At 39.8% G+C, this 12,480-nt stretch overlaps 1 protein-coding gene across 3 annotated transcripts in view; it reads right to left on the bottom strand.

The window, feature by feature from the left end:
- LOC150091123 (long-chain-fatty-acid--CoA ligase 4-like) overlaps positions 1 to 12,480 on the bottom strand; it is a 387,488-nt gene that overhangs the window by 56,103 nt on the left and 318,905 nt on the right. For all 3 annotated transcript variants that reach the window (XM_090374375.1, XM_090374358.1, XM_090374366.1), the window contains one exon: positions 7,806 to 7,994. In XM_090374375.1, the coding sequence (XP_090230501.1) occupies positions 7,806 to 7,994 (189 nt within the window). The remainder of the gene's footprint in view (positions 1 to 7,805; positions 7,995 to 12,480) is intronic.

Below are 12,480 nucleotides of genomic sequence, written 5' to 3'. Positions count from 1 at the left end.
GTTAAGTGGTATCAAAAGCTTTCTTGATGTCCATTTTGGCTGTGACCAGACGTTTCATGAAAGACATTGCTGGTGTTGGATTCAACTCTCATGAGCACATCATGGGAGTGGCAACCAGTGCTGTTATATTTTTCTAGTCATTTTGTTCAGGCATTCAACTTACTGCTTTCAGTAGGTTTTTCAGGTGATTTAAGACTGTTTTTCTCCTATAATATTTTATAAAAGTATTGAAGCTGCATTAAACTAAATCAGCAGGAACCATTAATTTACAGGTTAGCTGCTATTGTGATGTCGTAAGTATTAATTTCCTTATGTGTATAACTTGTTTTGATCTTTACTATTTCAAATGCACTAACATAAAGCAAAGTAAGTTAGTTAAGAAGTTCAAAAGACTGGAAATACATGGATTGTAATGTGTCCAGCACAGAAAATTTTGATGTGCAGATATCTATTGTTGAAGCTTGTGTCAAGCCTCTCTCCAAATCACCTCTGTTGTTGTTGTTGTAGTAGTAGTTTTAGGAACATTGCTCTGTATATACTGTCTGTAAACTGTATGTTCTGTGGTTGATTTTACTTGCTGGACAATAAACCATGCTATCCTTGACTGAGACAGCCTAATTTGGCCATACAGTCAGTCCTCGTATAGCACGATAGTTATGTTCATAGAAACCCTAAATATTACTAATGCTTTTGCTTCTATCATAAGCAAACGTTCTTTGTTTGATTTTTCTATCCAAACAGATGACAGCCGTTCCATCTCTTCCAATTCTTTGTGTCTTAATCTAATGGATTTTAATTACACTTTGAGTTGTTCCTGCAATGAAAGTTGTTTTTATTTTCTCTGCATTCTTTCTAATTATTGGTGTTGCCTCATTTAAGCCTGTAGCATGTGCAATATCACACGGTCTTTCATTTTGCTCAAAGCATTTCACAATTCCATATATTTTCTCTATCGACAGAGGTGGATTGGCCATAAGCTTACCGGGGAAACCACGGTGGGCCGGAGGCCGGTGTAATTTTGGCCATAAATGATAGTATGAGGCCACTACAAATTTTCTCGGGTAAGAATTTTTGACCCAGTCAGCCTCTGTTTATCGATATTGCTTTTCCTTTTCTCTCTGAATCTGTAATGTCTTCACCAACGCTTCCTTTTAAGTATTTTACTCATTTTTAGGGAATAATTTGAAAGGGTTGAATTTGAAAGTGTCTGCAATTCTGCCCAGACACGATAGGAGGGAGTATATGATGAGAGCCTTGTCGATCGATTCGGCCCTGGAGGGATTGTACAAGGCTCAAGGGGTAGAATTTTTTTCAGCCTGGACTGTACTTGTTAACAGGAGAGATTGCTTCTACAGGGATGGGATACACTTAAATAGAAAGGGTGCAAGAATTTTTACACCCTTTCTAAGAATTTGATGCTGTCGAGGCAGTGTTAGGTGGGTCGGAAAACTGCTAGTTGGGGGGGGATACAAGGACTAATAGATTAACAGTAGCCACTGGCAGAGGTGGAAGTGATTCTTGCACTGCTTCTATTGAAATGAGCAGAAGCTTGAAAAACAAGATGCAGGATATTTCAGAGACTGCTGGGAGTCATTGCGGTATAAGTAAACACATGGGTTGTGTTAGGGTAGCTAAGAATAGAAACAGGTGCATGTATACCTGCGTGTACACCAATGCTAGGAGTTTGGTAAATAAATTTGATGAATTTGAGGTATTGCTCAAAACATCAAAGGCAGATATTGTTGGGATATCAGAGACGTGGTGTCACACAGATATAAGTAATGCGGAACTGGAATTTGGGGAATACAATGTGTATAGAAAGGATAGACAGGACAGGAGGGGTTATGCTATTAATTAAGAAACACATAAGGTCCAAGGAAGTGAAGCCAGTCGACATCGATGGACAGGGCAGTGTCGAGTCAGTTTGGTGTGACATAAGCATAGGGAAATCAAAATTGAGAGTAGGAGTGTGCTATAGGCCTAATGACTCTGATGAGTATAATAAGATATTGTACAGGGAAATAGAGTGGGCCAGTAAATCAGAGAGTCCTATAATGGGGGATTTTAATTTCCCAGATATTGACTGGAATTTGTGGATTGGTAACTTGCACACTAGCAAGGCTTTTGTGGATTTGTTGGATGATTGTTTTCTATATCAGCATGTTCGTGAGGCAACAAGAGGGAGCAATACTCTTGATCTGATTATCAGTAGTGATTCTTCATGCATTAAGAATCTGCAGATAAATGAACCACTAGGTGGCAGTGATCACAGTGTATTGAAGTGGGATTTACTCAAGGAGATAACTACCATCAGAGGTAAAGGGAAGGGTTTTTGTTTTCGTAAAGGCAACTATGATGGTCTGAGACAGTATTTAAATTCTATACAGTGGGACCAACTGATGATGTTACCAACAGCGAACTCAAAATGGGAAGCATTGAAGGAACTAATCTTGGAGGCTACCAGGCTTTACATACCAACTAAGAAATATTGTTCAAGGTTTAGGCCTAAATGGTTGTCAGATGAACTAATGAGGCATGTGGCAGAGAAGAAAAATGCATGGGATACATACAAATTAATGTGTGACATGGAAGCCTATGATAGATATAAGTTGGTCTGTAACCAAGTCACAAAGGAGATTAGGCAGGCAAAGGCAGATTACGAAAAATCCTTGGCAAAGGATGCAAAGAAAAACAGAAAAGAGTTCTTTACATATTTAAACTCGAGAAGGAAAGGGATGAATCAGATTGGTCCACTGGATATTGATGGTTCAACAGTTGAGGATCCTGCTCAGGTGGCTAACAATCTAAACGACTATTTTGCATCTACATTCACGCATGAGGAGTTATTCAGGAAGGAGAATGATGTAGGTAAAGTAAACATTGGCAGTGAGCTGGATGATTTTGTAATAACTGAGAGGAAAGTGGAGGAGAGATTGTTGAGGATAAACATAAAAAAGGCACCTGGGGTGGATGGGATCTATCCAAGTTATATTAAAGGAGGCAGCAAAGGAAGTAAGCAAACCCCTAGCCATAATTACGAGAGCTTCTTTGGACTCAGGGGAGGTACCCATAGACTGGAGATATGCAAATGTAACCCCAATTCACAAAGGAGGATCAAAGGCTGACACAAGTAATTATAGACTTGTTAGTTTAACTTCTGTTCCAGGTAAGTTAATGGAGGCACTGGTTAAAGAAGCACTGCAGGATCATCTAGACAAGAATTCAGTTATAGCTCAGACGCAGCATGGTTTTGTTAAGGGCAGGTCTTGCCTGACCAATTTGATTGGATACTATGATGTAGTCACAAAAGAACTGGATGCAGGGAATAACTTTGATATTATATATTTGGATCTTAGAAAGGCTTTTGATACTGTTGCACATGGAAGACTGCTGCACAAATTGGAGCAGTGTGGCATTGGAGGCAAATTGCTGCTATGGATAAGGGGATGGTTGAGTGGCAGAAGACAGAGAGTGGTAATCAATGGACACTGCTCAACGTGCACTAATGTTATTAGTGGAGTTCCTCAGGGTTCAGTGTTGGGTCTGTTGTTGTTTTCGGTGTTTATGAATGATATTGATGATGGGATATCAAGTTTAATGTCCAAGTTTGCAGATGATACAAAGGTTGGCAGGGTTGTTAAGGACACTTCTGACGCTATGCTGCTGCAACAGGATCTGGAAAGGTTGAACAGATGGGCTGAGAGGTGGCAAATGAAGTTTAACATTGACAAATGTAAAGTACTACATATGGGAAACAGTAACCCCAGAGCAACGTATCAACTCTGCGGTACTACACTGACAGTGGTGGAGAATGAAAAGGACCTGGGGGTAATTGTGCAGGCAGATATGAAGTTCTCTGAGCAGTGCAGACGAGCTGCAAGAGTAGCTCATGGTGTCTTGTCAATGATATACAGGAATTTTTCTATCAGGGATATGGAGGTGATTATTCCCTTGTATAAGGCAATGGTTAGGCCACATCTTCAGTACTGTATACAGGTCTGGAGGCCTCATTTCAAGAAGGATGTAGAGCTGCTGGAACGGGTACAGAGAAGGGCAACAAGATTAGTGAATGGAACAAAGGGTTGCTCTTACGAAGAAAGGCTTAAGTTTTGCAAATTACAGAGTCTGGAGACTAGGCACCGGCGAGGTGATCTGATAGAGGTGTATAAGGCTTTGAATGGTTTGAGCATTCTCAATGCCAATGGGATTCTTCATCTTGCTCAGAATAATCACCTCAGAGGGCATATATTCAAATTGATGAAGGACGGATGTCGGATAGATGTGCGGAAATTTGCCTTTGACCAGCGGGTGGAACCGACTTCCATCACTTGTTGTTGAAGTTGATAGCCTAAACAAATTTAAGGCTCAATTGGACAGGTATTTCAAACGAACGGAGGGGTGAAATGGGAGTGGGTTTTTTTTTTTTTTTTGGCTGATGCTGAATAAGCTTGCTTTCTTGCATCATATGCCTCTACTAATGCTAATGCTAATAAAGCATAATTACAAAATAAGGAGGCACGCTTGATACACATAAACAAAGCTGCGTGCATGTAGCAACTGAATAAACAACACCGCAAAGGCAGAGACACTATTAACACCTCACATTTAATAAAGCACATTTCCGGGGGTTACTACCATAAAACAATATCCAGTTGCGTTTCTGCTAGGGGAATCTGTTAAAAACTGGTAGTAAACGCGATCTAATTGCATTTGCGATAATACCGATAGCTGGAATTGTGTGGGTTTTTACGTTATTATGGTGAAATGTGTTTCCCCTTCACTGATATAAAAAAACAAATACATTTTCAGAATCTTCTCTTCATTCCTATCGTGTTGCGTTCAGTTGGGGTGATTCCGCTTTCGACTGCATTTGTTGTAAACACAAAGGCGAATCGTGCATAAGCGAATTTGGTTCGTGTTATATATGATATAATTCCTCTATTTATAAATCATGTATGATCATATTCATGTAGTATAAACACGTATTATACGAGGACTGACTATATTGTGAAAAAGGGCCCATAAATATTTTCTCACATTAGCACAGGCTTACAATGCAAGAAAGTAAAGCTTATACAGCATCAGCCATAAAAAAAAAAAAAAAAAAAAAAAAAAAACTTCCCATTTCACTGATCTGATGAGCCAAAATATTAAGACCGCCTACCTAATATGATGTTGGTCCTACACGTGCAGCCAAAACAGCTCGTACCCATCAAGTCATGGATGTTACAAGATTTCTAATTGTCTTGTGGTATCTGGTAACAACATGTAACCAGCAGATCCTTTAACTCCTATAAGGTCTGTGGTTGAGACGCCGCAAATCACAGTTACTTTTCTAACACAAACCACAGATGCTCGATGGGACTGATGTCAGAGGAACTTGGAGGCCAGGGCAATACCCAGAAGTCTTCCTCATGTTCCGTGAACCAGTCTCAAGCAATCTAGGTGGTGTGGCATGGCGCATTATCCTGCTGAAAGACTGCACCACCACCACCGCCAGAGGGGAAGATGAAAGGGTGTACCCAGTCACCAAAAATGTTTAGATAGGTAGTAGATGTCACAGTGCCCGGCACATGGATGACTTGACCCAGGGTATCCCAGCAGAACATTGCCCAAAGCATGACACTGCCGCCACCGTCTTGTTTTCATCCCAAGGTGCATCCATGTGCCATCACTTCCCCAAGTAAATGACACACACACACACACACACACACACACACCAGGCCATCCATATGGTGCAACAGGAAACATGATTCATCGCACCAGATGACCTTCTTCTAGTCACTCAAGGTAGAGTTTCAATGCCCATGTGCCCACTGTAGGTGCTGTCGCCAGTGAACAGTGGTAAGCATGGGCACTGAGTGGCCTGCGGCTGCGCAGCCCCATTTTCAGCAGGGTTCGATGTACTGTGTGTTGTTACATATTACTCCCATCATCAGCATTCCAATTACCAGCGAGTTGCGCCACAGTCACCCTTCTGTTGCCATGTACCATCCAGGAGAGCCTTCCCTCACCGCGAGCATCGATGAGCTGTGGTTGTCCAACACCTCGCCGGCGGTTCGTGGGCTCCCCCTCCTTGGAACACTTTTGGTAGGTACTAACCACGGCTGACTGTGACATCACACCAGCTGTGCCGTTTCGGATATGCTCTGACCCAGTCACTTGGCCATTACAATTTGGCCTTTGTCAAACTCGCTTAAGTCTGCGATTATACCAATAGCTGGAATTGTGTTATTATGGTGAAATGTGTTTCTACATTTTCAGAATCTTCTCTTCATTCCTATCGTGTTGCATTCGGTTGGGGGTGATTCTGCATTCAACTGCCATTTCTTGTAAACACAAAGGTGAATCGTGCATAAGCGAATTCGGTTCGTGTTATATAAGCTATCGTTCGTGTATTTATAAATCGTGTATGATCGAATTCGTGTAGTGCAAACACATCTTATACGAGGACTGACTGTACTCACATTGCAAGACCTCACTCGTTTATCAAGTTAAAATTTATTAAAACTATTTGCTCGTCTTGCAAAACACTCGTAGACCAAGTTACTCGCAATCCAAGGTACCACTGTACTCTTATATTTGCCTTATTATATCTCCTCAATTGCAATCCAAACCTACTATATCATTCAATAAAGGTATTTTACAATTAAAATAATATTTATGTTCAAAAATTTACTCTAAAGTTATATCAGTTTTCTTGAAATTTTGGGACATATCCTCTTGTTATGCCTGTTATATCAATAAGAAAAATCATCCCTGATTAAATGAACTTTTACTTTATTAGCTACTTTTCTGGAACACTTAGCATTTGTAAACTGGAAGATTACTGTATACTCTAAATACCACAAGTAAGCTTCCCAGCATATATTTCAGCACGATCAGCACATTCTACCGTTATTTATAATCTTTTGGGTTAATTAAACAGAATAGAAAGATTATGCATTCATTTAATTATTCTTCATTAGGCCAAAATCATTAGTTATAAATATAGTAGAGTAACTCTATAAAATTTAGCATAATCTGGAAATACTAAGAAAGCAATCTGGGATTTGTATAAATTATTGCATTTGTCTTTAAGAACCCATACAAAAAAGAAAGGCATTTAAATTTTTTTTTTTGTAAGGTACTTGCAGGACTATCATGACCCTTAATCTGTTTTGTGGCCACCAGAATCTAAAAACTGTAATGTAATGTAATGTAATAGTCTTAATTGTGAAAGCAGCACAAACTTGCCTTTGCAATGAGTTGCCTTCTATAAAAGGCTAAATGACCACTTGTTTAAAAGATAGAAGAGTGGCAAAGGACAAGACTGCCTGGTTCCTCATCAGGTAATAGGTGGTCTCAAGTAACAGCAGGCAGACAAAAGTTCGAGTTGTTCAATATGAGTTGCCATATGGGTATATGAAAATCAGCTCTAAGAAATGTAATAGAGCTAAAGATATCTGTTGGAAGTAGTACAATACCAAGTGGCAACTGGTTGCAAATGCAAGTTTGTCCTGGCATGAGAACTGCACTATTCATGAAGTTTAAACCTACTGCTTGCAAAAACAGAAGAATGGACAAGATGGTCATTATATATGTTTATAGATGTAAATAAATTCAGTTGGCAGTGCTTAATATTCTTTAAAATCTGCTTCTCTAAAACAGCTCAAAAACTAAGTACACCTCCCTAAAAAAAAAAAAAAATAAAATAAATAAATAAAAAATAAAATCTAGCGCCTTTCAATCCCTGTGTGTGTGTGGGGGGGGGGGGGAAGATTTTCACTGCTAGTTCAGCATTTCAGTTTATAAACCATACATACCGATTATTTTTAGCACTCCATCATGATGGATTTCTCCTATGTCTCCAGTATAAAACCACCGAACACCGCCTTCTTCCTTAAATGATTCTTTAGTTAATTCTTCATTTCTGTAATATCCAAGAGCAACACAGTCTCCTCCTATTACAATTTCTCCTCTGGGATAAGGTTTATCCTTTACATGATAACTACCTGTAATATACAATATTAAAAATTACTGGTCAGTCTAACTTCAATGACAAGGAAAATGATGGAAGCAATGATTAAAAGAATAACACAAGCACATTTATATAAAAATGGAATTCTGAAGGAAAAACAACATGATTTTGTTAGGAGAAAATAATTTTAACTAAGCTGGTTAGCTAATTAAAAAAAATCAAAAAATGGATGTATAAAACAATTTTTATATTGTTCATTTGGATTTTAGCAGAGCATTTGGCTCAGTTCCTTATAAGAGGTTACTAAAACCACTGCCCTTTGCCAACTGCTTCTCAGGGGTGCTGCAAAGCAGTAGGCTTTATATTTTAGATTCGGCCAATGTTAGAAGAGGGGGACCCAATGACCAGTTCTGGGATCACTGTTGTTTCTGATTTTATTAAATGACATCAACAAAGATATAGAGCTAATGATATCGAAATCTGCAGATAATGTGAAGACATCATCATCAGCAATAAAACTGGGAAAGTAGTTAAAGGAGCAGTACCAAGAACTACTACTTCAGTATGACTTGGATAGGCTTCAGAAAAGTAGTAACTATGTTTCCATGCAGCACAATTCAAAGTCCTACACCTGGGGAAGAGCAACCCTCAAAGTAAATTATACATCTGGTGGGACTGAATTAAAAACAGTGGAGGGAGAAAGGGATCTTGGGAGTTACAATATGGGCAGATGTGAAGTTATTATTATTAGCTATATGGTGCAAGGAAGCCTGAGGCTTATGCTGCATCAGCTAAAAAAAATTTCTGAATTACCCTGACAGAGAGAGAGAGAAGTAGAAGGGAATCACCAAGAAAGAGAAGAATGTTATCCAGCTCAGGACCCTTGGTGTGCCAAGCCCATACTCACCAGATGTGAGCCCCTGGGGTTAATTTAATTTAATTTAAAGTTCTTTTTGTCACGAGGGGAACTAAGGGGTGTTCTTACCAAGAAAGGCTTAAGTGCTGAAAATTGCAGTGCCTGGAGAGTATGCACCTGTGAGGTGATTTGAATGAGGTGTACAAAGCCTTGAATGGGTTAAGCAAGCTGAATGCTGATGGGATCCTTTCTCTTGCTTAGATTAAGAACCTGAGGGGGCATAGATTCAAATTGAGGAAAGACAGTTGTAGAATGGATGTAAGTTTGCCTTTAGCCAGAGGTGGTTAATTGGTGGAACAGACTTCCATCTTTTGTTGTGGAAGTTGATAGCCTAAATAAATTTAAGGCTGAGCTGGACAGGCATTTGGAATGAATGGAGAGGTGAAATGGAAGGATTTTGATTCTTCTTTTTCTGATGCTGCATAAGCTTGCTTTCTTGCATCGTATGCTTCTACTACTGCTAATTTCTTGATTCTGTCATTCTACAACTTTTTATTTCATAAAATATATAAGATAACTATTCATTAGGTTAGATGGTAGATGACTTTCATCAACCAGTGAAATACCACCACTTTGCTTATTGGAGGCTTGAAGTGGTGAAACCCATGTTTAGTCTCTAGAGCAAAGTTTCCGGCATCCCCCCCCCCATACTTCTCCTTCAACCCATGCACGGTACTAAGTACTATAGATATTGATACCTTTCGTGTTTGGGGTTTTCATTAAAAAAAAAAAAAGATAACTAACCTAGCCAATATGATAATCCATGATACTGGCTACAGATATGATAATCCATGCCAACCACACTGCATCTCACAATTTTTAGGTATTCAATGATACTGGATCCAGGTGCCAAATGGCTCATTCCATGTAATCCCAAACATGATCAGCTGGGCTGAGATCAGGCATTTGGCTGCTGTGGGAAGACAGAGAATGCAAACCAATCAAACACTGCTGCAGCTCTGTAACTCAGAGCCCTGTATTTTTGAAAGATAAGGCATCTTTCAAAAATGGTCAGAAATAATGGATTTATGAGTCTCTAGTAAGATGCTGATTGACAGGCACTGGGAGCATTCAGGGTCTCCCATCCAAACACAACCCAGACATTATGCTTCCCTTGATGGCCTGTAAAATTCCATGTGTGAAGTTGGGTTTGAGCACCTCCTTTGCACACAACACACCCATGCCTATCTTTTTCCTATTATCCAATGGCCCCACTCCATTGGATAATAGAAAAATGCACTGTAGGTGCATTTGCTTCTGACAGATTGTCAGCAGGGGTACTTGGCTGGGCCATAAGCAGTGATACAGATGGTCCATTTTTAAATGGGTCGTGCCATCTTCCTGTCATTTTGTGTGGCCAGTTGCTTCACTTCACTGTCTGTTTTCCTCTGGACAAAACATTGGATCCCCTTTAGATCTCCTGGACATTGCATGGCTCTTGTACTCTTGATACACATGGATGTATCAAGCATGGAGACATTGGAGGAAAGACCATGTTTGAGGTGCTCCTAGTTCGGTTACATGTCACTGGTCAGAGATAACAAGTTTGCAGACAAAATGAAGGTTGGCAGGGTTGTTAATGACACTAATGACAGTATGTTACTGCAAAAGGATCTAGAAACATTGAGCAGATGGGCTGAGAGGTGGCAACTGAAGTTTAACATTGGCAAATGTAAAGTACTGCTTATGGGTAGCAGTAACCCCAGAGTAACATATGGTTGGTACTACACTCAGGGTGGTAGAAAATGAAAAGGGCCTGGGGTAATTGTGCAGTCAGATATAAAGTTCTCTGAGCAGTGCAGAAAGTCTGCAGGAATAGCTCATGGTGTCTTGTCAGTGATATACAGGAATTTTTCTAGCAGGAATATGGAGGTGATTATCCCCTTGTATAAGGCAATGGTCAGGCCATACCTTGAGTACTGTATGTACAGGTTTGGAGGCCTCGTTTTAGAAAGGATGTAGTGCTGTGGAGAAGGGCAAAGAGATTGGTGAATAGAACAAAGGGTTGCTCTTATGAAGAAAGGCTTAAGATTTGCAAATTAATGTCTGGTGACTAGGCACCTGCGAGGTGATCTGATTGAGGTGTATAAGGCCTTGAATGGTTTGAGCAAGCTCAATGATGATGGGATTCTTCCTCTTACTCAGATTAATTGCCTGATTCAAATTGAGGAAAGACAGTTGTAGAATAGATGTGTGGAAATTTGCCTTTAGCCAGCGTGTGGTGGATTGCTGGAACAAACTTCCATCTGTCGAGACAGAACTATACAAACATTTGGAGTGAATGGATGGGTGAAATGGGAATTTTTTTTGGCTGGTGCTGTATAAGCTTGCTTTCTTGCATCGCATGCCTCAGAAAGACAGGATGGCTTATGGTGTTCTCTCAAGGACTTACTGAACATTTGGGAGGTCATAATTTCACTCTACAAAGCAACTACAAGACCACACTTGGAGAATTGTGCAAGTATGCAGAAAGGCAATGATACAGTAATAATAGTAGTAATGGCAAATGATACAAGAAAGCAAGTTTATATAGCATCAGCCAAAAGGGAAAAAAATAAAAAATCCCAGTTCCCCCATCTGTACCATCCTAATTTGTCTAGTTCTCTCATGAATTTATTCAAACCATCCACTTCCACAACAACAGATGAAGGCTTGTTCCAACAATCAACAACCCACTGGCTGAAGGCAAACTTCTGCGTATCAACTCTGGCAACCATCCTTCCTCTACTTGAATTTATGCCCCATGTGTGTAGTCTCTGCAAGTGGAAGGATACGATTAACATTCAGCTTACTCAATCCATTCAAGACTTTAAACACCTTAATGAAATCTCCCTGCAAATGCCTATCAAGATGCTGCAATTTTCGGAACTGAAGCTGTTCCTCGTAAGAGCACCCTTTTGTTTCTTTCACCAATCTCAGTGCACTAATCTTCTATGCCCATTCCAGGAGATACACATTCTTCCTAAAATGAGGCCTCCAGATCTGTATACAGTAATTAAGATGCAGCCTAACCATGGCCTTACAAAGTGACAATCATCTCCTTATTCCTGCTTGCAAAATTTCTGAATATCATTGACAAAACCCCATGAGCTGTCCTGGGATCATGCTGCACTGCTCAGAGAATTTCAGGTATGACTTCACAATTACCCAAGGTCTCTTTCATTCTCCACTACCCTTCAATATACCACACAGTTGATAAGCTACTCTAGGATTACTGCGACTCATGTGGTAGTTCACACATGTCAAAGTTAAACTTCAACTGACATTTCTCAACCCATCGACCCAATTTTCCTAGATCTTATTGCAGCTGTTTGCCCAGATGATTTTTTTTTTTTTTTTAAATGAAAACCCTAAACACGTGAGGTATTAGAACCTACAGTACTTAGTAATGTGCATCGGTTGAAGGTTGAGCAGACAAAAGAAGATATTTGTTGACATTAGGCTCGAACGTCTGTAGATTGTAATTTTCAGGAAATACATAGGAAGAAAGCAGGTTTCAGAAAACGGAAGTTGAATGAATAAACGAGGAAGAAAAGTTGGTTCTATGAGTTTGAAGTTGGACAATAAAAGGATATTGACTGGTAGCAGCATGAAGACATGCACC

Source organism: Mastigoproctus giganteus, chromosome 1 (genome assembly GCF_048544385.1).
Source record: "Mastigoproctus giganteus isolate SK-2022 chromosome 1, ASM4854438v1, whole genome shotgun sequence".
In the NCBI taxonomy this organism is placed as follows: domain Eukaryota; kingdom Metazoa; phylum Arthropoda; class Arachnida; order Uropygi; family Thelyphonidae; genus Mastigoproctus; species Mastigoproctus giganteus.
This window is presented reverse-complemented; position numbering and strand designations above follow the sequence as displayed.